We start from the raw sequence: 27,699 nt of genomic DNA on the forward strand, positions 1-27,699 counted from the left end.
CCCCAAGGCAAATTTTAAAGCAATTAGAGCCATTTTAAGGCAATTTGAAATTTTAACATTATAAAATGGTTTAGTGGGGGTGGAGAGGCCAACATTAAAAGCATACTTCCAGGGAAATCCCAAGTTTCCCTGGCTGGAAGAAAAAAAACGCTTTCACTTTGTTTCAAAATGAGTCCAAGGAAGAACATATAGACAGGTCTCTCCAGGAAATATGTTCTATAGCTCAGGAGCCACAAACAAAAATGATTGCTCTTAGTGGAAGTAAGTCCCAGTCCTTGGAAATAAGGCATTTGGAGCAGAGCCTCATTGGCAGTTCTTAAAAATGCTAAATTGTGGGCTTCATATGGGAAACTAAATTTCCTGAGATAGCTGAGGCCCCAAGCCATGTTGGGTTTAACTGAGCAAAATCAGCACTTTGAATGGTGATTGGAAATAAACTGGTAGCAAATGGAAATTTTTCAGAGTTAGCATGAGAAGTTCTCAATAGTTCACACCTATTAACAAATGGGCATCGGTTGAAGTTTCTGGACAGTTTTCAAAGAATGCCCTGTATAGAGTCTAGTCTGGTCTCCAAGGCCAATACCCAGGTCTCTCTCTTCTAGCACAACCATCAATCAACCAAAACTTATAAAAGGCATTCTGGGTCATGGAAGCTAACTGAGACACTTTACAGCAATGTCAAGCCCAATAGTTGGCTTAATTTGTTTTGTTTGATTTAAAAATATTTAACATTTTCAGAGCAACTCACAGTTTATAAGTAAAACCAATAGAAAAATCAGCAGCTACAAACAAGTACAACTAAAAGCCTAAAAAGAAACAGCACTGAAACAAGTTAAAAGTCCTATACAAATAAAAGAAACTGATTCATTTCAGGATTTCTAAAAAGACCCTTTCTCCTGCTGTCACTTGCTTCAGTTCCAGAGGTGGGCAGTCCTTGGAGAAGTGCTCTTGAAGTTGATCTCAGCATTTAAGCAGGTTCATGTGGGAACAGACATCTTTAGAGAAGTGTAGAGAAGATTCTTTTCCTTAGTGAAGAGAATGAGCCAGTCTACCACAAGGACTTCACCAGCTAGCCATTCTCTCAAGTCCTCCACTGTAAATAGCTTTCTCTTGTCTTGACTGAACCATCATTCAGCCCATTAGTGAAAAGGGAAAATAGAATTTAGCATAATCTGCATTTTTGTGATGCCTCCATCTAGATGAACTCTCCCAGTGGTTTTGTTGGGCTTTTAAAAAGCATAGAATATAAGCTTGAACCTAGTGGAAATATGTAGGGTATAACTCAGAGTGGGAGCAGTCTTCTCAGCACTAATTCTGGAACCTGCTTGTTAGGAAGAAACAGAACCATCACAAAGCAATTCCATCAATTCCATTGCAAATGTTACTTATTATATGACCTAACCACTGATGTTAAAAGAGCAGATTGGACAGCTCTGGTTGCCTTTTAACCTTTTTGTTAATCTTCATTTGTTCAGCAGTATTTGGATGGGAAATGCTGGATAGGTGTTCAATAGTGGCATGGTGTTTATTTACACCGTTTCTTGGAAAGATTTCATAGGGATGTGGTATACCTTTTAATCTACCTTATTGTTCTAAAAGAAAGTTCTTTACTAGGCGATGAACTGGACAAGTTGTTAGAGACAATACAACAGAGACGAGGAGATAACGTTGTAATCCCATTCAATGGGGATGTCAGTGAATGTGTGTCATCTCAAGAAGCAGCTGCCATGGTTTCCACCCAAGAATTAGGTAAGGGCTTCCTTATGAAAAACAAAACACTTTATGTGGAAACCAAATGTTAGCCTTCACCTGGGAATTGGAGAATATAAAAGATTGCTCTATTAAGATTCTACCCTGCTCTCATTACACTGGCCCAGACTATGAAGTCACAGAAAACATGGTATTTGCTTGGCATAGAAATATTGCCACCACATCCTAATTTGGGGGGGGGGGAGCAAGGGGAAGTGGTGTCAGTAGTTCCACAGTTGTAGTATCTTCTACCAGGTTTATACTGAATTTGCGAATAGTTGGCTGGCTGCACTAATGTGCAGGATGGTGTGTGTGTGTGTGTGTGTGTGTGTGTGTGTGTGACTGGGCTCAATAATGCTGAGAGGGTCCAGACAACTACCAGGTCTTCTGCCCATTATTGGGGCCCTAGCGAGTAAAGCTAACAACTATTTTCTGTTAACTGTAAGCTCTTTCAAAGAATCACCAAAAAATGAAATAGCCCAAGTATGGCAAATAAATTCATAGCAGGCTGCTGATAACAAAATGCCATAACAGTAACCACCTATTATAATCTTAGAAAGTTGTTTCCAGTGTGGTATGAATGAAGCGAGAAGGGTGTTAAAAAAGTTTCCTGTGTGGTTTTTGGGTCCACGGAGGGTATTTAAAAAGTGATTCAGGATGTGTTACTGCCCACATCTACTGCAGTTTTATGCGTTAGCAACCAAAACACTTGTATGAAGCTGTTTTTTAAACAAGTCACAGTCACTATGTAATATTACTATTTTTAAAATATTTATTTATCTGCTGTTTCTGGATTGAAAAGTGCTGGGTCACAAGGTCCATTTTGCTACACTTGTCCCTACACAGAAATGGAATTTCTCCTTCCAGAATATTTAAAAAATGATTTTTGTAATTAGCCTACTGCTTATCTACCAGGCATGAAGAGCCATCCGCTTGTGGGTCCCAGTTTGACCCTGTGGGTCCCAGTTTGACCTGCAAGGCCTTTTCATGTACACCAACGCCACCTGTCATGTATCTGACATCATATGTGAGGTTGTCAGTGCACAATTAGGAGCCTTAAAGTGCACTCCAGAGTGTTCAATGGCAAGGCAGATTTGCTGTCCCACCTGATCAGCTGAGAGCTTGCTTGAGTCAGCTCTGCTATCAGTTTCCCCATAGGGAATTTCATAGTGTGGCAAAATTCACAAAAAAGGGAGCTTAAAGTCAGCACTTACTGACTTATGGGTGGTGACTTCAAGCCATACTTGACTCAACATGGATTTTCCTTTGAGTCACCTGATGTCCTGGCAGTGCCAGGTGACTGACACGCCCCCTTGACAAAGTGGTCTGCTGAGGGTGGCAGAACCCAGGATCTGGCCTGCCTGCCAGATCCAAATCACTACTGGTCTACACACTTCACCTGAGACTAAGTTCCATTCAGCTCTCTTCCATGTACTGACCAGGCCTGTTTAGCTTCAGAAACAGAAAATAATTAATGGGCATCTCTCGACTATTTTCTGGCACCCAGAAGCTAAATTGTAGTTCTTTTTTCTCCTAGATTTGGACACTGAAACATTCCAAATTTATCAGCCACAACTCACAATTGCCAGAAAGCTCTTGTCACAGGTATGCGCCATTGCAGACAGTGGCAACCAAAGCCTGGATCTGGGTCACTTCAGCAAAGTAGATTTCATTGTTGTAGTCCCTCGTTCAGAGGTGCTGGTCCAACAGACCATTCAACGGATTCGACAATCAGGTAAAAGAAAGCAAGGAGAAAAGCAGCATATTAAATCCAACAAAGCGTTTTATATATGTCTGGACTGAATTCTTAATGAAATAAAACCAAAATACAAAAGATCATGATGTAATCTGTAGCTGTGCTCCTGTGAATTCTGCATCAAAGAAAAGATTATGTCCGTGTCTTATATATCTTACGCAAATCAGGTGTCTTGATAAGCATTTCCTTATTGTTTCATAACTCTGTTTCACCTAATCACTCACTGGCTGGAACATGGATTCTTAGGGAACTGATATTGTGCCCCAATGGAAACTTTGCTTGTCTCTTTGCTTCTGCTTTTGGGATTTAAGATTTCATCTTCCTTGTCAGCCTTTAGGAACTATAAATTTGATTTTTAAAAAATGAACTAAACACTCTTAGGTTCCTGAATTTTGTGCACAGTATAATTTCTGACATTCATAGTTTTACAAAATACACACAGTGACATTGAACAAATCTGGCAATGAAATGTAGCCTAGGGCATTTGAGAGAAGTTATACATATTTGATATATAGATAATATTGTTAGTGAAGAAAGTTTGTTCTGAAGCTGCAGTTAGGCTTGGCTTCCCGCCATGTGCAAACCCAGCATTCTGGCATCATGCTCCCAAACAAGGCAGGATCATAAAACAAATTTTGAATCACAAATCCTGGTTTGGGAGCAATAATCTAGTACACATCACAGGAAGCCAAGTTAATTGTTGCTTCCTGGTTTGTTTGAAGAGAGGTTTGGACAAAATTATCTCTGTGTGACAGTGTGCTACTTAGTCACAATAACCCAGGCTAAACCAGGAATCCTAGCTTACCATGCATGGCATGTGAACACTAACAGAGTTTTTCCTATATGTTGAGTTTCATGGCTGAGTTGGCATTTGATCCGTTCTGTAGCCTGTTTTTGGCATCTCCAGAACTTGTTTGTTTGTTTATTGGGCAAAAGCAAAGTTCCTGTCTCTGCCGTTTCTTCCTCCAGGTGTTCTTGTAGACTTGGGACTTGAAGAAACTGGAGCAGCTTACCAACGAGCTGAAAAATATGTGGTGCGGCTAGACAATGATATTCAAACCAAGTTTGATGTTTTCATGAGACGGGTAAAGCAGAATCCGTATACCCTTTTTGTGCTGGTGCATGACAGTGCCCATGTGGATTTAACAAGGTAATTCCTTCAAAGTAAAGCATATATTAACAGTTAATATTATACTGTAGGTTTTCATTCAAATTGTAGGTGTAAGTATGAGCTCTTAGGTTTTTAGTAAGTTGAAACAAGTGCACCCGTCACTGCAGTACAGAATGAACCATATCTGTCAGACACCTTCCTGCCACATGCTGCTGTTAAAGACACAGGAAGATACCCAAAATGATTATGGCTCTACATGGTGAAAGGCTTGTGTTGTGGAATATTGTAGATAAATGGCAATTGGGCAGCCACTTGTGTTCATTGGATCACTTCCATAGCAGCTCCCTCATTTATACCGCCATGGGTTTCAAAAATCCTGCCCAGTGACAGTGGTATGCTCTGTTCTATCTGTACTATCTCGCCAGAGCAGCTTCGTCACGCTGGCCACGTGACCCGGAAGTGTCTCCGGGCAGCGCTGGCCCCCGGCCTCTTAAGTGAGATGGGCACACAACCCTAGAGTCGGACACGACTGGCCCGTACGGGCAGGGGTACCTTTACCCTTATCTGTACTATGTCTTGTTGCGACTGACTGCCTTAAGACCAGATTTTGCAAAATGGGCAGAGTCATGGTGTTCATAGCATTAGGATGCTGACAATGGGTACCAGAGATTCAGAATAGGCCATATGATATGGCATGACCCACACTTTAAATTCCCCACTTTGGGGCCTGTATGCTGCTCACCTCTGCTTCAAACTTACTAGCTTTTTCTTTTCTTCCCCAACCTCCTGAAAAACACAAAACCACTTTTTATATAACTGGTACCACCAATTAGTAATTTTATAAACAGGCACTGCACCACAAATATTTACATGAAACCTTAATTTATAGAGTGGAGTAGGGGACATTAAGCCAATATTTGTACACCAACCCCATGTTTAAGTAGTTCCTGATTCTTTGTGGCCTAAGTGACTTCTGTAGCTCCTGTTGTAATCTTTTTGTTTTTGTTTTGATCTACAGAACACGAAGCAGACATTAAAAATGAAATGTCTTGTTGCTTTTCCTAGTGCCATCTCAAGTTCTCTATCCCATGGGGAGCCTAGTCATGGACTGGCTGACAGAATGATAAATTGCAGAGAGGTACTTGAAGCTTTCAACCTCCTTGTCCTCCAAGTGAGTTCTTTCCCATACGCTCTTCAAACTCTGCAATCCAGAATCAGCTCCGCCAATGAGGTACACTGGATACAGTTAGGCAACATGGTAAGAGGTCTAAATGTTATAATAGCTTTTAGGAAGCTTTTATGTGCTTTTATGAGCATCTTTGGTCTTTGTCTCTGCTGTTATCATAAAGTGGGAATTGATTTCGTCTGCTGATCTAATCAGGTCTAAAGTCAAGCTCTGATGGCATCTAAGAAGGGATAGGATTCATATAATGCTCAACTTGGTCGCTGTCTCGCCTACCAGTTGCTTCGTATGCTTTGGTAAATCCCAGAAATTGGTTGTTAGTGGTGCCAACTTCATTTATTTTCTGTGATGTATAGCCCATCTTTAAACAGCCAATTGACATCCACAGAGTGCTTACAAAAGACTTCAAAAATACAAATATTATAGAACAACTAAAACACCCCACCACTGCCCTATTTAAATTAAGGGCCTAATTCCTCTGTCTCTTTACCCCAGCTAGTACTCACAGAGTGCAGTTGGTTTCTGGACTGAAGTCTTCTCTCTGGCCCAGCCCACGCTTTGCTTCTCATGGACTTGATCGATCTTCAGCCACATTGCAGACTTCTTTCTGAAGAGAATCTTTCACTTTGGTCAGGACCGCCACCCTGAAGGCTGGCTTTAGTTTTCCAGCTGCTTGCTTGTTGAAGTCTCTCTACTTTCTTGAGCACAACTCCTCTGGAACCTTCCACCCCTTATTGCACTTCTGGTCCTTCCCATTTTAAACTTTCTTCAACCTCTCACACTCAGCTGCTTACCAGACTCCTCAGCTTCTGGCAGCTTCTGTCTCTTCAGTTAAGTCTCTTCTTCTGTCTTTCCCCTTTAAGCTGTCCTCTGCCTGACTCCACCTCCAACAAATTATTTGACGCTTCATCTGGCTTTCTATGCTTTGTTGTCCACAGCCTCTGTGGCCACCTCACAGGACCCCCTTGATTTTACCCAAGAACTCTCAGAACACCAATTGGATTAGCCCCTTCTAATGGCTCTGATCACTAGTGACATTCTCTTCCAGTACAGTACTGCTAGCTGCCAAAGGTGTTTCCCTCCTTCCCAGCTTTGGCCACATTCACACCTTACATTTAAAGTGCTAAGATACCACTTCAAACAGTCATGGCTTCCCCCAAAGAATTTTGGGAACTGTAGTTTATTAAAGGTGCTGAGACTTGTTAGGAGGTCCCCTATTCTACTTACAGAGCTACATTTCTGAGTGCCCTGTGAGGAGATTGTTAAACCACACTGGAAGGGGAATAGGGCATCTCCAAACAAATAAACTGCAGCTACCAGAATTAAGCATTTAACCATAGTACAAAGCATATCACCATTCATAAGACACTTAAATATTTGCATTAGAATAATAATAAATGGGTTTTTTTATACGTAGGATGAAAAGAACTCCACCTCCAGCCAGTAAGAGCTCACAGCAACTTAAATGAATTAATAACTTTAAATGTTAGCAGTGTTTAAAAGCCAGGGGAGGGGGGAGGAGAGAGAAAGGTATTTGCCTTGCACCAAAAATGATAATGAAGTGGGGAGCAGCAATCCTCACTGGGAAAGCCTCACTTCACAGATAGGGTGCCATTTCCAAAAAAGCTCTCTCCCTGGTTGCCACCTGCCTTACTGCTGATGTTGGGAGCCCCCAGAAAAGAGCCTCAGAGCTAGATCTCAGGTGAATTGTAAGAGGAGAAGATGGTCCAGCAGATACCTGTGTCCTAAGCCATGTAAGACTTTAGAAGTAAGCACCAGCACTTTGAATTGAGCCAGAAAACAAACAGGAAGCCAGTGAAGCTGTTACAAAAGAGGTGCGATGTGAGACCATCTCCTGGTCCATGTTAGCAGTCCACTTGCTGCATTCTGAAATCATTTGAGCTTTGGGTCTGTCTTTGAAGGCATCCCTACATTAAACTACTTCCCTCATAAAGGGATTTTAGGATAAACTAACTGATGTGGAGATCTATAATAAAGGTAAAGGTACCCCTGCCCGTATGGGCCAGTTGTGTCCGACTCTAGGGTTGTGCGCCCATCTCACTTAAGAGGCCGGGGGCCAACGCTGTCCGGAGACACGTCCGGGTCACGTGGCCAGCATGACGAAGCTGCTCTGGCGAGCCAACACCAGCGCAGCACACGGAAACGCCGTTTACCTTCCCGCTATAAAGCGGTACCTATTTATCTACTTGCACTTAAGAGTGCTTTCGAACTGCTAGGTGGGCAGGAGCTGGGACCGAACAATGGGAGCTCACCCCACCGTGGGAATTCGAACCGCCGACCATACGATCGGCAAGTCCTAGGCACTGAGGTTTTAACCACAGTGCCACCCGCGTCCGTGGAGTTCTATATAATCCATTATTTGGGACTATTTATAGTTCTTCATTCAGCTACAGAATCTGTGGGCAATATGGTGGTGGCTGTATTGAACAAATGTTATTTCATAACCTTGTTTATGAAGGGAAAAGGCCATTTATAAGATGTATGAACATAATGATAATTTTCAAGGGGAAGCGAAAAACACATGTTTTGTATACAGGACAAGTATACACTCTTAAGAATCACATTATTTGCATTATCTCTGTTTGGAGCAGGAGGAACTGAGCCAAGATGAGAAGCTGTATTTTGGCTTGAATGAATACAGCAAATCTCTGCAGTGGGGAATCACAAGCCCTCTTCTGAGATGTGATGAAACCTTTGAAAAAATGGTGAATACACTGTTAGAGAGGTAAATGCTTTTGGAATAGTATTTAGCTAAGTCCATGAGTATGCGTGTCTAGAAAGAGGAATGTCTAATTCCCCATCCTAATGAGCAGTGAGCAGGAAAGGATATTCAGTCCTTAATAATAATAATAATAATAATAATAATAATAATAATAATAATTTATTTATACCCCGCCCATCTGGCTGGGCTTCCCCAGCCATTCTGGGAGGCTTCCAGCAAAATATTAAAATACAGTAATGCATCAAACATTAAAAGCTTCCCTAAACAGGGCTGCCTTCAGATGTCTTCTAAAAGTCTGGTAGTTGTTATTCTCTTTGAGGTCTGGTGGGAGGGCGTTCCACAGGTGGGTGCCACTACCAAGAAGGTCCTCTGCCTGGTTCCCTGGAACTTGGCTTCTCGCAGTGAGGGAACTACCAGATGGCCCTCAGTGCTGGACCTCAGTGTCCAGGTAAAACGATGAGGGTGGAGACACTCCTTCAGATACATGCTATGGAATAATCTCCACTGAACATAGTGGGACTTAACCTCTGAATTGGATTGGATTGGATTAGACTGTGATGTTTAGGGTCTGTCTATAATTCTGCTAGCAGTATAGAAATGTATGCAAACACAGCGCTTATATGATTAATCATATAATTAAAATGAGAATACTTTTAAGAGTCCCAGGCTATGCCTCTTCCTTTTCTTTTGTCTGATGTTTGGACCCAACATCAGACCAGCACATACTAACTTGACTAATTAAAACTAAGCTGTGCTCTTTTCAAGGTACCCCAGGCTGCACAGCATGGTGATTCGCTGCTATCTGCTTATTCAGCAGTATTTGGAAGCATTGATGGCCCTCACCACCATGGCCTCCCTCAGGGACCACAGCACACCTGAGACTCTCAGCATAATGGATGACATCATCACTGCACCCGGCAAGGATAAGAATGGCCGTGGCCACATGCTTGTCATCAGGATTCCCTCTGTGCAGCTGGCAATGCTGGCAAAAGAGAGGCTGCAAGAAGCTCGAGATAAACTAGGCCTGCAGTATCGGTTTGAGATCATCTTGGGGAACCCAGCTTCAGAACTTACTGTTGCCAAGCACTTTGTGAAGCGATTAAAGGTTAGCTTAGGTGGCTTGTTTGCTTTTTTGTTACATATTACATAGAACTTACAGGTTTGCATGCAATAAGTGTACTCATGGTCATTTGTTGATGTGTGTTTAAATTTCCCATGGAGAAGAGACAATGTAATAAGCTACTTTTGACTGGACTCACTCATTCAGATACTGCCTTACTGTACCGTGCTTTACAATGTTCTGAGTAAGCAAAAACAGACCCGTTACCACTGAACTCATGTGAAAGTCATTGGTGAATGATTTCATACAGTCCACTTGCAAAGAAAAAAAATACATAGTTGCAGGTGTTTTGAGCTATCATGTCATACATGGACTTGCTGAGACATCAAAACATTCAGGATTTTGCAAAATGAGACCAGTGCAACTGTGCTAGCAAAGGAGACCATGGAAAGTCTTGGGAGAAGTAACATGGGGAGAAAGGGGATATGGTGGACAAGAGTCAACAAATAGTGACAGAGTCAAGGATCTTCCCCTGCTGTGTACTCTTGTACAGTTGCAGACACAAAATCTAATGTTAACTTACAAACATGAAGAGCCATTGTACAGATAGGGCACAGTATTGGGAATAGGATACTGACCCTATTTGCACATAACATTAAGCCAAACCATGGCTTAGTGCAGGCATAGGCAACCTCGACCCTGACCACTGGGCTAGGGATCATGGAAGTTGTAATCCCAAAAATCTGAGTTTGTCTATGTCTGGCTTAGTGCAAACAGTGGCAGAGGAAGGGGTGTGTGGGCCACCCTGGGTGGCATCACTGGGGAGGGGGGGGGTGACAAAATGATAAAAATATGACTTTTAAAAAATAATAATAAAATTGGGCTCATGAAACTTTTTAGTTCAGTCAACAAACGTAACAAAACACAGCTGGCACTGCGCGTCACACACTCTCCTGGGAGTGACGTGGTGGCTTGGGCGCTGCAGGCTCCGCACTGCCTAAAACGGCAACGTGGGGCTTGTGTCTGCCAACCGCCTCTCCCTCAGCCGCCCTACAGCTGAGTGGGAGGTGGTGGAGAGGCTCCACGCAGCGCGCCCCACCCCTGGCTGCAGGACGCACACGCCACACCGGGCTCCTGAGCCGGTTAGTCGCTGAGTGCAAATGAGCATATGTGTAGGTTCCTGGACTGAAGATTATGGCTGCTGTGCAACTGAGGGCTAAACCATAGTTTGGCTTAGTGTTATATCTGTTGGAAGGAGGCAGTGGTAAAACCACACCTACATTTTGCACCTTTAGGCGCCAGGCAAACACATTCCATTTTAAACAGGCCTTTGGTTGATTTGAATGACATCCTATGCCCTTTTAAAATGTGGGGGTTTTTGGAGGGGGGTTATTGGGTTGTTGTTTTTATTTTGATTATGCATTATGTGGTTTTTATTATTTTGATTTTATTCTGTGAACTGCTGAGACCTCCGGGTATAGGGTGGTATATAAAGTCAATAAATAATAATAGAGCAGTAGCAACGAAGTCTGGAGAGGAAGGCAGTGACTGCAGTACTGGGAGCCTTCTCGTTCGTACTGTGTCATCACTTAGCTTAGTGCTATGTGCAAACTGGACTGCTAACTAGCTTGCATTGGTACAAGTGCTGGTGCTGTAATGGCTTTTTATAGACATTCATTGGATCAAACTCTTAGTAGAACAGGATGCATCATGCAGCTTTCTGTTCATAACAAGTAGCATTATGCAACTTACTTTTTTCTGTTAAAAACAAAATAATTCAGTGTTTAAAACACTGAAGAACAAAATGCTGTGTTCGCAAGTAATGAGGTACAAAGAGTGGATGGATTATCAATTTATCACTAGGGAAGAAGCCAGTTTGAAGATAATGTAGTCTGTGATTTGGCAGCCAAAACTCCTATTCATGTCTTTCCCTCTCATTTCAGTCTCAAGTGATGCATCAGCCTGCACTTGAGACAGATAACCTGCTGTTACATACATGCCCTTCAGGATGATTATACAGTGGTACCTTGGGTTACAAACGCTTCGGGTTACAAACACTTCGGCTTACAGACTCCGCTAACCCGGAAGGAGTACCTCTGGTTAAGAACTTTACCTCAGGATGAGAACAGAAATTGCACAGCGGAGGCAGCGGCAGCGGCAGCAGTGGGAGGCCCCATTAGCGAAAGTGGTACCTCATGTTAAGAACTGTTTTGAGTTAAGAATGGACCTCTGGAACGAATTAAGTTTGAAACCCGAGGTACCACTGTATTTTAGACATCTAAATACATCTGAGCACAGCCAATGGAGCAGAATAATAGAAGCTTGTGATGTGCTCTTGAGCAGGGAGCTTTGTGAGTTCCCCCAGTGGGCACAGCCCAATTTGTATTATTTCCAGTTATGTGCTGCACATAACTATATTATTTCCAGTTATGCATAGCACCAGAGGCTGAATTGTGTGGAGAAAGAAAGTAGATCTCTAATAGAAGAAATGGCTTCTGCCCCAGGTCAGAGAAAGGAATTAGTCACAGGCCTTTTCACAGTGGAAACTACCAAAAAGCCGAGCCCCATATTGACTCACTTATCCACTGAAGTGTTTAATTTCTGACCTATTCTTTTGCATCGAACGAAAATACTCGTGGTGTGTAGAATATGTATGAGGGAGGCAGAAAGAGATAAAAAACATTGGATAGAGAGCAGCAAATAGTAGAGGGGAAGCTGTTGTGGAAAGTTTCTTCCTTACTGTGCACACATGTTAAGGACAGCTTTTCTTAAGATAAACACCCTTGAAAGAGACTCCACCTCATTTTTAATGACCACTGGGTGTTGTTGGTTTGTGCTGTGTTTCTGCTTCTTATTTGAAAGTATATGTTCTGCTCAGAACCGTAGCTACGGAGTGGGTTGGGGGGCTTGCCAGGTTTTTTGCCCGAGGTCAATGCTCCAGCGGGACACCATTGAGGCTCCAAGCCTGTGTGTGTGTGTACACAAACGCATGTTGTGAGGGTGCCAAACTGGGTGAAATAAAGCCTAGTTTTGCCCCAACTTCTGCTCTTCATTCAGATGGGCATGGTTAGATTCTTTAGCTGCAAATGTTAGCCATTATAGTAGGGGAAGGGAAGCTTTTTTCCAGCTTGAGGGCCACCTTCTGGAGAAACCTTCTTGAGACCATATGCAGGCAGGGCCTGGAGTAAAAGTGAATTGAATTTTACCTTTGCAGAGTAGCCTGTTTCCTTCACAAGCACGCATCCCTCATCCTACTCTATCCTCTATCCAGGCAAGTAAGAAGCATTATCAGAATTCAAGGACACATTCCAGCCAGGCAAAACCACTCAAGGGTATAAATTAGGGATGGTGAGGGGTGTGTCTTAGGACAGAGTATGTGACAGAGAGAGTCCTGCATTTTGTTATTTCCTTGAAAATACTGTACAGTTCCAAAGCCATGTATACTTCAGCAAGGAGAGAAGGAGGAAATGCATACGGATTGCAGATATGGATTGTTTTAATCAGGAAATTTCAAAAATAAAAATGTACATTCTTGCAGCAAAATATCAAATAAAACTTGCCCAGTTATTTGGAACAGGTAACGAAGCACAATACAGCTTTAAACACATTGAATTGCAAGGAAAGAAAGTGGTCTACTGCTTAATTCATAGGCAGTGGTACCTTGGTACTCAAACGGCTTAGCTCTCGAACATATCAGCTCCCGAACGCCACAAACCCGGAAGTAAGTGTTCCAGTTTGTGAGCGTTTTTCGGAAGCCGAATGTCCGACGGGGCTTCCGCTTGAGTGCAGGAAGCTCCTGCAGCCATTTGTAAGCTGCGCCTTGGTTTTTGAACAGTTTCAGGAGTCAAACGGACTCCTGGAAAGGATTAAGTTTGAGAACCAAGGTACCACTGTAGTAAGAAAGTATGGTGAACATTATAAGATGCAGTTGGAAAAGAATAATGATGGAAACCATGGAGGGGTGGAGGGAAGTCCAGTTATTCAGAGAATCCTGTGTATACATGATTATGATTTATTTGTGATGATAATTGCTAAAGATAAAAATGAATAATTTTTTTTTAAAAAAGGAATTGCTCCTCACCCATGCCAGCTATTCACAAAATGAATAGCACACACAGCTTCCCCCTCCCCCATTCCAGCTGGGACTGCAGCAAAGGGTTAACACACACCACAAAGCCACAGTCCAATCTGGCTTGCTGTCATCCCAGAAAAAATGAGCTTTGCAAGTCTGGTGTCCTTCAGAGAGATGCAACAAACCCGTCAGCATTCAGCTAGCCTCAGAGAATGACTTAATTTGAATACGTATGCAGTGGATCCCAAGCTTTCTTGTTGTTCTTTTCTCACAGGCCTGGAGAGGAAATGAGCGGGAGGATTGGCTTCCTCATACTTACCAGGATTTAGAAGGTCTGCCTTGCATTGTTGTTTTAACTGGCAAGGATCCACTAGGGGAAACGTTTCCCAGGTATGCTCCGAATTCTACAGTGCAAATGTTATTTCAAAAGCATCTTAAAATATATGCATAACTTCTAACCACTTATTTTATGTGATTATCTGCAAAGGTAACACTTTTTTAGTCTCTCGCACACCCTCATTGTAAAATGCACAACCTCATTGTGAAAATATATGTTCTTGACTGAAATGAATATTTCAATTATTTATTTGCTTATTCATTTCAATGGTTTCACAATTATTTTATTTAAAAGTATTTATTCTGCTTTTCAGCAGAGTTATCAGGGCAGTATGCAATCCTGGTAATAAAACACTGATATCAAAAGTAGAAAATCACACTTGATTAACAGGAGCATAACAACGGTTTAAAAAAATTCAACAGGGGCATGCTAGCCTTAAGGCTTTAGATAACTCTCAGCCTGGGAAAAGACCAGGGTCCTGATTCACCTGGCCTGGCTGAGGCTCCACTATTCATTGCTACGTCTTCTGCAGGCCACAGGATACATGGATAGACACAGTCAGGCTTTTAAACACAGACTATAATGTATATGAAGGTTTTGACTCCGTAGCCAAAGCTTCATGTTGAATTTTTGCAAACTGTTGTTCTGCTCTTGTTAATTAAGTTTGGTTTTCTACTTTTGATATGAGGGTTTGATTACCATGATTGCATACTTTTATATTTGAAAAAGCTGCTGTTTTGGTCTTTTACATTCCGATTTGTGTGGTTGTGGAGCATGAAAAGCTGCAACGGAATCATTCTCAGACTCTGGGAATTATGGAAGAGCCACATCCTCAAGCTGGGGCAGTGTAGAAGGAGGGTGCTAATGGCTGTTCCTCAAGTGGGGCTATTGGGGTGCCATCTGAATTGGAGTCCTCCTCAGGCCAACACTGGGGCCTTGAAGAAGAAGAGGAGTTTGGATTTGATATCCCGCTTTATCACTACCTGAAGGAGTCTCAAAGCGGCTAACATTCTCCTTTCCCTTCCTCCCCCACAACAAACACTCTGTGAGGTGAGTGGGGCTGAGGGACTTCAGAGAAGTGTGACTGGCCCAAGGTCACCCAGCAGCTGCATGTGGAGGAGCGGAGATGCAAACCCAATTCCCCAGATTACGAGTCTACTGCTCTTAACCACTACACCACACTGGCTCTCTTGAGGCCAGGGGGGTTGGTACCAAGAAAGGGGAAAACATTTTGCTGTGTCAAATCAGAAAGTAAAAGACCGAAACAGCAGCTTTTTCCAAATAGAAAAGATCAAATGAAGACTCCATCCCATAGTTCTATGGATTCCCTCGTTCCCGCATTCCAGTCATCTGCTTTCTAGTGTAACTTGAGAAAGCAGTATGTTTCTTGTGAACTAAAAACTGCATCTCCTTTTTTCCAGTACAGGTTATTGATGCGCTTCAGAGTGCATGCATATTGCTTAAACCACAGCCCAAAATGTTTTATTGAAATAATAATAATAATAATAATAATAATAATAATAATAATGCAATAATGCACCCCTTGTTAAATCCTTATATATTGATTTTCCAGATCCCTGAAATATTGTGATCTTCGGCTGATTGACTCAAGCTATTTAACTCGCACTGCCTTAGAACAAGAAGTGGGCCTGGCATGCTGCTATGTTTCAAAGGAAGCAATCCGAGGACCCATTGTAGCTCTAGACCTTAGTGAAAAGGAGCAGGAAAAGGCCAGTGTCAGTGAGAATGATACGGATGAGCTGCTGATTGACTTGGAGAGACCTCAGAGTAACAGCAGTGCTGTGACTGGAACTTCAGGTTGGCTGTGTATTTACCATTCCATACTGTCCTTGCTTGGGAATGAGTGTTCTTTTTCTTAGACATTGGACTTTGTGGAGGTGCTGAATAGTCAGCAGTTAAGCAAGCAGGAATGTAAGAAGCAATTTCAGTTTTTATAAGAGAAAATAGAAGAATGGGAATGAGGCATAGATCTCAGAGTGGGAAGGAGGACAAGGGGAAGATGGTATAGAGGGGAAGTGGAAAGGAAGTGATGTAAAATCAGACTTTTATTTATTTATTTATTTATTTATTTGATTTGTTTTGTATACCACCATTCATCTGTAGAGCTCAGGGGGGTTCACAACATTAAAAATACAAGCTAAAAACACAAAATACATAATAAAAACAAGAAGAAACAAAACAACACAAAATAATAACCCCCTTCTCCCCAACCCCTTCTGCAAACATATTTAAAAGGGCATAGGATGTTAATTAGCCCAAGGCCTGGTTGAAGAGGAACATGTTTGCTTGCTTCTGAAAGGTATTTAATGAAAGCACCAGCCAAACCATCCTGGAGAGAGTATTCCACAGGTGGGGAGCCACTGCAGAAAAGGCCCATTCTCATGTCACGGACCTCTGGTGGAGGAGGCACACAAAGAAGGGCCTCAGATTATGATCGCAGAGTCTGGTTAGGTTCATATGGAGAGAGGTGGTTGTTGAGGCATTATGGTCCTGAACTGCTTAATGCTTTATAGGTCAAAACCAGTTTGGACTTGAAACAAATTGGCAGCCAGTGCAGTCGTACCAGGATTGATGTAATGGCTTTTCCCATCATAGTGCTATATAAAAACAGGAGAATCTGTGTGTGGTAGGATGCTCCTTTCTGGACTCATGGAGACATTTGAACCCTTTAACTATGATCAGTTAATGACAAATGTGGGCTATCCCTTTAATCATAATCAGGAGCAGATTAAAGATACTTCGGACATATCGCCAAAGCATGGTTTAACACAGGGGTAGGGAGCTACAGCCAGCCAGCATGCTTGGATTCTAATCTCCATGAGTTTGAGGGATGAGTTTGATAGGTGGATGGGGCATTGTAACGCCAGGTGGCCCATTTTTACCTGTGTGGTTTTAAATCAGACAACGTGGGCAAAAAAAGTGTATGTTGCCTCAAGGCTTCCCAAGTGCCATCAGTCAGTCCTGCTCATCTGTCAGAGTTGGCCCGTCTTAGACCCTGTAGGTTGTTGCCTGTGTCAAGACAGGCAGGAATACAGTGATAGGGCCAGCCACACCTGTTAACACTTCAGCCAGTCATCAGACTTTTAAATGAGAATTCTCAGATTTGTAGCAGAAGAAGATCTGGCTGGTTAGATCTAATTCACTAACTCACCAACCGTTTCATCTCCTGCGTTTTTGTGGTGTCCATAAACAGAATGAAGTCATTTACAGTACAGTGGACACTTGGGTTGCGAACGTGATCCGTGGGGGATGCACGTTCTCAACCCGCAGCAGTGTGTCTGTGCACATGCGGGTTGCGATTAGCTGCTTCTGCGCATGCATGACCCCCGAAACCTGGAAGTAACCCGTTCTGGTACTTCCGGGTTTTGGCTGGTCCATAACCTGAGAAAACGCAACCTGAAGCGTCTGTAAACAGAGGTGTGACTGTATAAATCTTGTAAGGCAGAAAAGGTGTGTGACATTCTGTACTTTAGCTGACTGAGTGTTTTTCAGTTTCTTTCTTTCTTTCAGGTTCTATAGCAGAAAATGGTGTGAGCTCCTCCAGTGCTACGGACAAGTCTCAGAAGTTACCGCCACCCCTGAACTTCCAGAATGTGGCCCAGAGTTCAGTTGATGAAGGGTTTGCTGCCGGGGAGACCTTGAAACAAGAATGTGACTCTCTTGGCAACCAGGTAGCAAGCAGCACCACTTCTAAACTGTCAGCAGCAACCTCCTCCGTCAGCCAGTCATTCCGGTGGCCGGGCCAGTCTGTGAAAGAAGGCAAGGCTTTGCAGGTGTCCTTGCCCCGGACTGTGATCTTATCCAAAGCCGCCTACTGCCTTCTTGGTGCACAGAAGAGTGGACAGCATCCTTTCTCCTCTTCTCTCTTGCCTCATGCCGATGTGTCTTGGGTGAGCTCTCTGAGGCCTTTGATACACAAGGATATGGCCAGTGAAGAGCAGTCTTTGTACTACAGGCAGTGGACTGCAGCTCGGCAGCACCATGTGGACTACAATAATCATGGGGATACCACCAGCGGCAGGAACTTTCACCCACGGCGGCTGCTTCTAACGGGACCTCCGCAGGTAATGTCCTCTTTGGGACTGTTGTGGCAGCTCTCAAATTTCAGGGTCATTAGGGGTGGGTCAAAATATTTTAGCAGCTCAGAAGGGCCGGGCTTTAGGGTATAGAAAGGCATGTTAGGATACACACAAGCATGCCAGTAAGAAAAGTCAACTGTTTTTCTTCCATGCTTCCTTATTCCTGTGCTTGCATAATCCTGCAAACCACTGCATAGAACACTTTGGAAAGTGAGAGCAAATCTGGGGGTTGACTTGATATCAGTGGCATATGAGCAAAGTAACTACTAGTGTGATCATTGCAGCAAAGGTTTGCTCTAGATTTACTTACAGTGGTTTGTTGGAGTGAAACAAACTATGATTCCTGGTTCAAATGTAATGCTAAGCCCCAAGCATCATGGCTTGTTTCCTCCTCAAGCAGGTGATAGCGAGACAAAACAGCCCAGTAAGCTTCCTTTACGGTAAGCCACCAGCTGGTTTACTGTGAACTGGGCCAATATTGTATCACAGTATTGCTGTATCCGCTTTGCTGCAGAAGGACAGCCTTCTTGAATTAGATATCTATCTAATTCTAATTCTTTTCCCTTTGATCACAATAAGATGATGTTGCATTATGTGACATAAGATCACATAATGCTCTCTCTGCAAAAGGACAAATACAAAAATGGGGACTTAAACTGCATAGTGACTGGTGATGGTTGTTGAGCCATGCTGGGCCACTTTAGCAGATCTTCAAATGAAAGTTCATAGCAGACAAAAATACTTCTCCGATTATACATTTTTCTGAGAGTTTCCTCCCCCCTTTGTTTAGGTTGGGAAAACTGGTTCTTACTTGCAGTTCCTACGAATTCTCTTTCGCATGCTGATCAGGTTGTTGGAAGTGGATGTGTATGATGAGGAATATATTAATACTAGTAAGTACTAAGGTCCAATTATAATTTCTTATGTAAGGGGTGAAGCTTTCAGAGTGCCCTGGGAAGAGGGATTTTTTTTTTAAATACTGCTATCAAAGATTTGTGTACCTTTTGTAGGAAATGTATACTTTTCTGTGCATTCTGCAATTTGTACAAATGAGTGAAAATTGGACTAGAAATGCATGAGTTTGTTAGACTTGCATTCTCCTTGTCCAACATTCTCCTTGATCATCATAAATAATGTACATAATGTAACTATAAAGAATATTTTCAGACACAATTGCCTAGCTTTCAAAGTTGCTAAGTTGAACTGCCCAAGCTCTGGGGTTTTTAAACTATTCTAACATCTTGGCCCTGTTTTACTCCTAGGAAAGCTACTGTCTAGTTTGTTTAGGGTGCTGGGGATTATAACTCTGTGAGGGAAAGAATGTGCTTTGAATGTGCTGTAAAGATGGAATGTGCATGCAACCTCTCAGCACCAGACCTTCATCTGTAAAAATGGGAGTGAGTTTTAAGTTGTTGTTAGAGCAGTTGTGACAACAACATACTGAAATGTGTGTTGATTGTGCCTGGAGAACTTAGGTAGTATAAAAGTACTGTATAAATAGTAAGATTTTATTAGGTATCAGTATTCATAAAATTCCTTTTTCAGGTCATACAGAGGACAAAGAAATTGTCCAGCCTAGCAATGATCAGTGGCCTGATGTTGAAATAATCAGCAAAATGCCTTTTGACCTCAGTGTGCATGATCCTAAATATTTCCTCATGAGTCTGGTATATACAAACCAGCTACAGAGAATAAAACAAGGCAAGTGAAAACTGATTTTGCTGCTTTCTTCTTCCTAGCCATTTGAAACATTTTAGAAAGCAATTGATCTTTCAGTTCTGTTGTGAACATTTAAATAACTAGCAGGAATGTCATTGCCTTTGTTCCTTCATTGTCTCCATCCACAGAACCAAGCAAAGAAACCAAAGCTGAGGAACACAGAAAGCGGGCTACTGTGTCTATGATGTTGACAAAGTATGCAGCTTACAATACTTTCCATCACTGTGAACAGTGCCATCAATATATGGACATAAACCCTTCAGCTCCGGTACGCACGGCTTCCATTTAGCCCTGGGCTTCAAGTCACACAACCACATTAACAATCGTTCATTTTATCTTGGGAACAAGTTAGAAACCTTTACAGATCTGCTGAAAAGCACCCAGAGATCTGCTGATGGACCTTTTGATCTACCTTCTGCCAACCTTTGCTCCAGATCACTCTTTCAGAGTAGAAGACAATAATGCTTCTAGTACAAGGGGTGGGGAACCTTTTTCCAGCCTGAGGGCCACACCCCAATCTAAGGCAGCCTCCCAAGGGCCACATTCTCCAGGGGTGGGCAGAACCAGAGGCAAATGTAGGCAGCACAATAAATGTGAATTTTTCCTTCGTATGGTAGGCTAGTTCTGTGTCAGGGACTGACAGAACGCGGACGAGTGTGCACCAGGGCTGAAGGAGGGCTGGAGTATGACTCGGAAGAGGGAGTCAGTGATTTATGGGGAACTGTTCCAGCCACAAGGCAAGGGTCGGAGGCAGGGGAAGCTCCAGAGCTGGAAGGTGGAGCACAGGTTGGGTCGGAAGAAGAGGAGAAAGAGGCAGGTCAGGCAAGTGAAGGGCCAGGTGCTTCCCCACCCTCCCCTGCACCACTGTCTCCCAGAACCAGGAGGGGATTGAAAAGGGATGAGCAGAAGACATTGCCACGCAGGCAATGTCTCTGCCTGCATGCACGCAGCCCATCAGGGGGAGGTACATAAACTGGTTCAGGGGGAGTGGTCCCCTGTTGCTGCAACTGCTCCATAGAGCACAAACCTGGGAATTACTGCCCAGATGCTAGATTGGGGGTGGGGGTGGTTCTAGAACTTTAGGAGTGACTGTATGTGTTCTCTTGGACACTAAAGAGTTAACTATCTGCCATGTACATTCCTCTGGCTGGGAAGCACCCTTGACATTCCATCACACTCAACTTTCTGCCTCTGTCCTCCATCCAGGTAAGCAAGAAGCATTATCAGGCACATTCCAGCAGGACTAAAGAGGGGTGTGACTCAGGAGGGTAGCTCTGGGAGAGTTCAGAGGGCGAGATAAAGAGATCTGATCTAGCAGAAATGCCTTAATGCTTTACCAAATCCCAAATTGTGGAATTCTTTATGAGAAGCTATGATGCATAATGGTTTAAAATCAACATAACATTGTAGATCTGCCCTTTAAAGGGCATGCAGTTTTGCTGAATTGTGTTCTGGGACCCGATCCATCTGTTCAGCTGTAAGATGTATCATTCTGCCATCGCACACATAACCACACACATGCAGTGCAAGAGGTGTAAGGTGTACCTTGTCCATTGGCTTCCTTGCCCTTCTGCTCTGCAACATTCACCCTAAAAACCTTCTTCAGTTCAGAAAACTTGGTGGTGCTTCTCTTTTTCCATTATTATGCAACAATGAGTAAAGACAATGTGTAAAGTAACCAACTTGTCCTAAACGACAGGAGTTTTAAAGCAGCCTGATGTAAGAAGTGAGAATGACAAATGCCCTATACTGTAACCTTGCAAATAATAAAACTGTAGAAGACTGAGCCACTGTAGCTGTGTTCGTAGACTTAGTAGATTACTTTCTGTGCAAGATTTATACAACTATGTTGCCCACACTTGTTGAAATGCATTGGCATGTGGCCTCTCTAGTAGGTTACAATTTCTTTCTCTTCCTTGCATGCAGATGTCTGACTCCACCCTACATGCATTTACATTCTCATCCTCAATGTTAGGAGAAGAGATCCAGCTTCATTTTATCATTCCCAAATCCAAAGAGAGCTATTTTGTCTTCAGCAAGCAGGGCAAGCATTTGGAAAGCATGCGGCTTCCTCTTGTATCTGATAAGGTGGGTGAAATCTGTCTTAGCTATGTAAAACACACCCTGTTGTAGCATAGCTCAGCTCTGAGAAACTGATCTAGAGTCTGAAGTTAGTTCCCCTCTACATTTCTCCTCCCCCTCAAGAATCACAAGCTTCTCTGGCCATAAAGTAAGCCTTGAGTTACTATGGGCCATGGATGACTAGGTCTTCACATCAGTAGAGTTACCACAACCCAAGGAAGCTACAAGAGGTGTTCAAGTGAATCCACACCCCTCACTCTTGCTGCATATTGTTAGAAGCTTGCTGATCTTCTGCTTCTTGTTCTGCCGTGAATTGTATATTATATATATATTAACAATATTTGGCTTCATGGATGAATTCATATGCCACACTCCCAATGCCCCAAACTGCGCTTTGGAAGATTAGGAATATGCTCTTAGCTCATGGACATTCTCTTACAATCTCTCATGCATGGATTCCATTTCATTTCCTAGTTTGCATGACCATAGTTTGTTGTGACATCCAAATTAGGAAAATTCTGGTTAATAGTAAACAAAATTGCCCCCAAAGCCACTTTAAACTATACATTTCATCAATTTGTCTAATCCCCTTTTAAAGCCACCACTTAACTGAAAGCACGAAGTGAGAGCAAAACAACTTTCTCTCTGTTATGTTGTGGCCTGCAGAGTTTAGGGAAGGGGCTAATTTTTTTCACTCAGCCTTAGCAGACGCATCAATGTTTCCTATAGAAGTCAGTTGGAGTAATTAATTTCTGTAGGAAAAGGATGGGACAAGTGAGAAATATGAAGAACCCTCTGAATGGCAAAGTTTGGTCTACCAGTGTGCATGTTCTCCCTACAAGAAAGTTGGGTATAACACCTCAGAAACAAAGAGAGATGTGTTGTGCCCAACATATATGAACTCTTCTTTTCTCCTGTGCTGCTAACAGAACATGAATGCAGTAAAGAGTCCTATTTTCACTCCTTCAAGTGGACGCCATGAGCATGGTCTCTTGAATCTATATCATGCTATGGAAGGCATCAGCCACCTCCATCTGCTTGTGGTGAAGGAATATGAAATGCCACTTTACCGCAAATATTGGCCCAACCACATCATGCTGGTTTTGCCAGGAATGTTCAACAATGCTGGAGTTGGTAAGCATTTATATAGTCCTATAACTTTTTGATTCTAAACATACCAGTTTATGACATGGAAACATAATTATATGGAGCAGTATCCAGTTAGCATTAAATGTGTAAGTAGTGAAGAGATTTCTTTGTTGTTTATAATTCTTTTCTTATCTATGCACATGCAGGCACTTTCTCTCCCTCCCTCCCTCCCTCCCTCCCTCCCTTTATTCTCTTTGATTTCCACTACAATTTTACTTACATGTACTGTTCTCTATGGCATGTTAATGGAGACGTCTAAGATGGTCTTGCTCACATTGGGTATTTGGTGTTTGTTGGTGATCGAGCAGTTAGCAAAATGTTGGGGGAATTTTGGAACTTAGGAAGTTTTGATAATATTTTTGTTTGTTGGTTACATTTCCTGCATTTCCTCCAGACAGATAATGGTAGCATACATACAGTACTTCTCCTCCCGCCCCCCACCCCAGCTTCTCCATTTTATTCCCACAACAATTCTGTGAGGTAGTTTAGGCTGAGAGATAGTGGCAGAATGCTTATTCCAGAAATCGGAAGTAAAATCCGGCCACTCTTCTAGGTTCATCTTGGGGCCTCCCAGTTTCATTCATGACTCCATGAAGAATAAGATCCCATAATTCAGCTTCACTGAATATTTTCAGAGATTCAAATACTGCTTAAATATATTAGCATAGCCAGCACTCATTGAACAGTCGGCCAGTTTCCAATTAGTCCTAGCTTCAAAGTCTGTCTTTGGACCATTTCATACAGCATAATTCCACTTGATTCCTACCCCTTAGCATTCATAAAAGCCATTCTCCATATTGTCTCTGAGGTCTCTGTTTCCCCCAAAATGGTAAAGTTCTATGCTACATGTTTTCAGGTGCTGCCAGATTCCTTATTAAAGAGCTTTCTTACCATAACTTGGAGCTGGAGAGAAATCGCTTGGAGGAGCTAGGAGTCAAGCGTCAGTGTGTCTGGCCCTTCATTGTGGTTATGGATGACTCTTGTGTCTTATGGAACAGCCATGCCATCCAAGAACAGTTCAGGTAAGTCAGTGTCTCAAAATTAGAGACTAGCAACTATAGCAGAATCTTGGATCACTACACTATTAGCCCCTTCACACATTATCCATGCTTTGACGGGACAGCAGTGTTAGGTGATGTTGAGATAAGACCAGCAGCAGCATGGCTAAGCTGCCCCTTCTCACACGTGTAACTGGATAGCATGTGTGTTTCTTGCTGATTTGATTTGGAACACTGCTCTATACTTTTAATATATCTAGTATTTCTACGTTCTAGACCTAGTTTTTTGAAAGATGAGCAACATGAAAAAGAGACAAAGAGTATGATAAGACTGATTACTCCATGCAGCCTAGTATCTCTTAAAGCAAGCACAATAATTTCCAAACAACCCTGTGAGGTACAAAGCTGCAGTAGAGTCAGATTGCTTGGTCATAATTTGTTCCTCTGAGTGGAGTTGTACAATAAAAAATATTTTGCATTTCATAGTCAGTCCATGGATCAAGGATCAACGAGTAAAAATGTGTCTCTGAAGAGCGTTCTACAGCACATTGAAGCGACACCAAAAATTGTCCATTATGCAATACTGGGCATTCAGAAATGGAACAGCAAACTGAATTTCAGAGCTCCCAAAGCTCCTTTCTCCAGGTGCCACATACATGACTTTATACTACTCAACGTAGACCTGACCCAAAATGTGCAATATGATCTAAACAGGTAGGAAAATGCAACCCTTTTGGTGTCAGATGCTATACTAGTTTTAAATGTACTGGAGTCAGTGAGGCTTAAAGGAAGCCAACCCAGTAAAGAAAATAAGCTGAGTTATTTCTGAGATTGTAGTTCTGCCATATACAAGTTGGTGGCTTGAACAATAGATTGAAAATAATACAGGCGTTGACCATTTTAGGTGTGTCCAATTGACATGAGATCAGCAATGCGTGGTTCCTTTTGGACCTGGAAGAAGGCAAAACGAGGTCAAAGCAAAGGCGGAACGGGGATGGGAAGGGGAGAATGGGTTGGGGCGGCAGGAGGCAGGAACGGAAATGGCCACCACTTGTATATGAAACCAACAAGAAATGGAGGTGTGTGGGTGTGTGTTTTGTTTTCTTTCATTTAGGGCATTTTAGTGGGACTCCAGTTGGACCAGAGTGTACAGTCTTTGAGACCTTTCCCAGCACAATCCCCACTGAAATAGGAGTTTTCTAAGAGCACAGATAATCATATTTTAAAATACCATATCAAGGACAGTTTGCACATGTGCCTTAAGCAGATTAGCCAAGTGTCTTAATATGTTTGTTTGACCTATTTAGAACCTGAAGGGACAGAACAACTGGTGACTGAAAGAGCAGCCTTTGGCTGCTGTGAATATGATTTTTTTATTGATTTGGACACATACAGACACATTCAGAAATAAGGTTACTCTAAAGCCTTGATTTAAGCTATTTCCCTGTAAATGGCAGGCTCACAGCATGGTCTGTGGGGAGCCATAGGGAGGCCCACTTTCAAATCCCCACTCAGCCATATAGGTAGTACCAGTCACTGTCTCTTGGCCTGAAGATAAAAAGGGAAGGATAAAGAACTATGTATGTAGACTTGAGTTGATTAGAGGAAAATTGGGCTTTAGATGTAATACATTAAATATAAATATATTAGTGCAGAAATGCTATTTTTTCAAGAAAAGTGAATTTAACTCCTGCAGACATGCTTCTATGGTGCTGTCCCTTTCTCCATTCTTCCCACTTTCCATATTGGGCAGCGTCCAGGTGGTAACCTGAGACAAAAGCGTGTTATTCCTTCCTCCTATAAAAATCCTCTCTTGTCTCAGGCTACCACCTGGTAGGGGAGGGGAATACATATAGTGTGTGCTGTTGCCTTTAAGAAATTCCAGGTCACTAGTCAGGTGAGCCATCTATACGTGTGACTGCAAAGGCCATTCATGAGGAACAACAATTGCAGATAAGTGTTTTTGTTGCAATCTAGGATTATAGGAGAGTTGGTCTCAATATAATTTATGGTAATCAGAAGGTGCGTACCATGAACTAGAAATCAGTGACTTTAACAAATACATGACCGGTTAAGTAAATCTGTATCCATTTTTTAGGTATTTCTGTGAAGATGTAGATTTTAATCTGAGAACAAACAGTAGCGGCCTACTTATCTGTTGCTTTAACAACTTCAGCCTCATGAAGAAACACATCCAGGTTGGAGGTCAAAAGGACTTTGCCATTAAGCCTAAAATCATGGTGAGTAGCATCACTGAACAACAAGAAGAAAACAAAACAGTGTTTTTGCTTTCTTCAGTGACAACAGTTTCATTTTACCTCATAAGAAGAAAAGAAGAACTCTGATGGATCAGGCACAGGCTCCATCTTGGTCAGTATCCTGTTTTCACAGTAGCCAACCAGATGCCTATGGGAAGCCCGCAAGCAGGAGGACCCAAGAGCAACATTGATTTCTCTCCGCTTGTGATTCCCAACAACTGGCCTTCAGGGGCATACTACCTGCTTGTGGTGAAATCACTGATGAAGGGGGAAGATTTTTAATAACTGAGTGATTAGCTATCTCAAGGGGAAGCTGTCTTGGCTATTAGGGCCTCCTAATAATGTACTCTTAGGGGTTTGCAGGGGAGCAAATATAACTTGCAAGAATTAAAATGCATTATTTGACTCCTGTGTATACTAATCTATTTGATACTTGAAACTGTAATCTAGGTCTGCATACAAATCCTGGCTTCCAGTCATAACCTTTTTTATCAGTTTTAGGTGAATGATAAAGGCAGGCACACACCTGTTTGGGGGAAACTTGATGATTCAAGGTGTTTCCTTTCATGTTGGCATATTGTTTTAAGAGCATGTTTGTGTCCTCCCAAACACTGATTCCTGATTGCTTGTGCTCTGTCTGTGAGCTCATTGGTGGTGCTGGAAGCTAATGGGAAGGACTTTTGTAGGGCGGTGGGGGGGGGAGGTGTCTTTATAGCATGTCATGAGCCCATATAACCCTAAATCGGGGTGGCAAACAATATCTGGAGAACCTAGGTTTTTCACCCCTTTTCTACATATTAGGGGCACGGGTGGTGCTGTGGTCTAAACCACTGAGCCTCTTGGGCTTGCTAATCGGAAGGTACAGATCCCTGCGACAGGGTGAGCTCCTGTTGCTCTGTTCCAGCTCCTGCCAACCTAGCAGTTTGAAAGCATGCCAGCGCAAGTAGATAAGTAGGTACCGCTGCGGCAGGAAGGTAAACGGCATTTCCATGTGCTCTGGTTTCCATCACGGTGTTTTGTTGCGCCAGAAGCGGTTTAGTCATGCTGGCCACATGACCCGGAAAGCTGCCTGTGGAGAAATGCCAGCTCCCTTGGCCTGAAAGTGAGATGAGCGCCCCAACCCCATAGTCACCTTTGACTGGACTTAACCATCCAGGGGTTCTTTACCTTTATTTACATATTTCCATTGGCCTTAGTTTGTGATGTATCATTCTGAAACTAAATTTGTTCGTTTTTGTATTTTCTCTCTTTTTAATTAATAGTGGCATTCCCAGTAGGACTCTGGGAATAATATAACAGTGAGGCATCTCTTATGTTGTAGTCTGTTAATTTAAAAATGCTAAGCAAATGGCTTAAAAGACAACAAAGGCCCTGTCCACAGG

General features: G+C 42.6%; 1 protein-coding gene across 2 annotated transcripts in view; it reads left to right on the forward strand.

Annotated features, from left to right (window-relative positions):
• The window catches only part of GREB1L (GREB1 like retinoic acid receptor coactivator), a 153,921-nt gene that overhangs the window by 119,366 nt on the left and 6,856 nt on the right, over positions 1–27,699 (forward strand). Inside the window, exons 15-31 of one of the 2 annotated variants that reach the window (XM_079982606.1) lie at positions 1,615–1,749; positions 3,287–3,484; positions 4,475–4,655; positions 5,682–5,874; positions 8,409–8,545; positions 9,308–9,647; positions 13,949–14,064; positions 15,585–15,829; positions 17,543–18,096; positions 18,902–19,004; positions 19,657–19,812; positions 19,959–20,098; positions 21,757–21,918; positions 22,842–23,046; positions 23,918–24,083; positions 24,546–24,773; positions 26,158–26,299. In XM_079982606.1, coding sequence (XP_079838732.1) covers positions 1,615–1,749; positions 3,287–3,484; positions 4,475–4,655; positions 5,682–5,874; positions 8,409–8,545; positions 9,308–9,647; positions 13,949–14,064; positions 15,585–15,829; positions 17,543–18,096; positions 18,902–19,004; positions 19,657–19,812; positions 19,959–20,098; positions 21,757–21,918; positions 22,842–23,046; positions 23,918–24,083; positions 24,546–24,773; positions 26,158–26,299 — 3,401 coding nt within the window. The remainder of the gene's footprint in view (positions 1–1,614; positions 1,750–3,286; positions 3,485–4,474; positions 4,656–5,681; positions 5,875–8,408; positions 8,546–9,307; positions 9,648–13,948; positions 14,065–15,584; positions 15,830–17,542; positions 18,097–18,901; positions 19,005–19,656; positions 19,813–19,958; positions 20,099–21,756; positions 21,919–22,841; positions 23,047–23,917; positions 24,084–24,545; positions 24,774–26,157; positions 26,300–27,699) is intronic. The other variant, XM_079982605.1, reaches the window with a different exon arrangement.

This window comes from Podarcis cretensis, assembly GCF_951804945.1.
Source record: "Podarcis cretensis genome assembly, chromosome: 7".
In the NCBI taxonomy this organism is placed as follows: domain Eukaryota; kingdom Metazoa; phylum Chordata; class Lepidosauria; order Squamata; family Lacertidae; genus Podarcis; species Podarcis cretensis.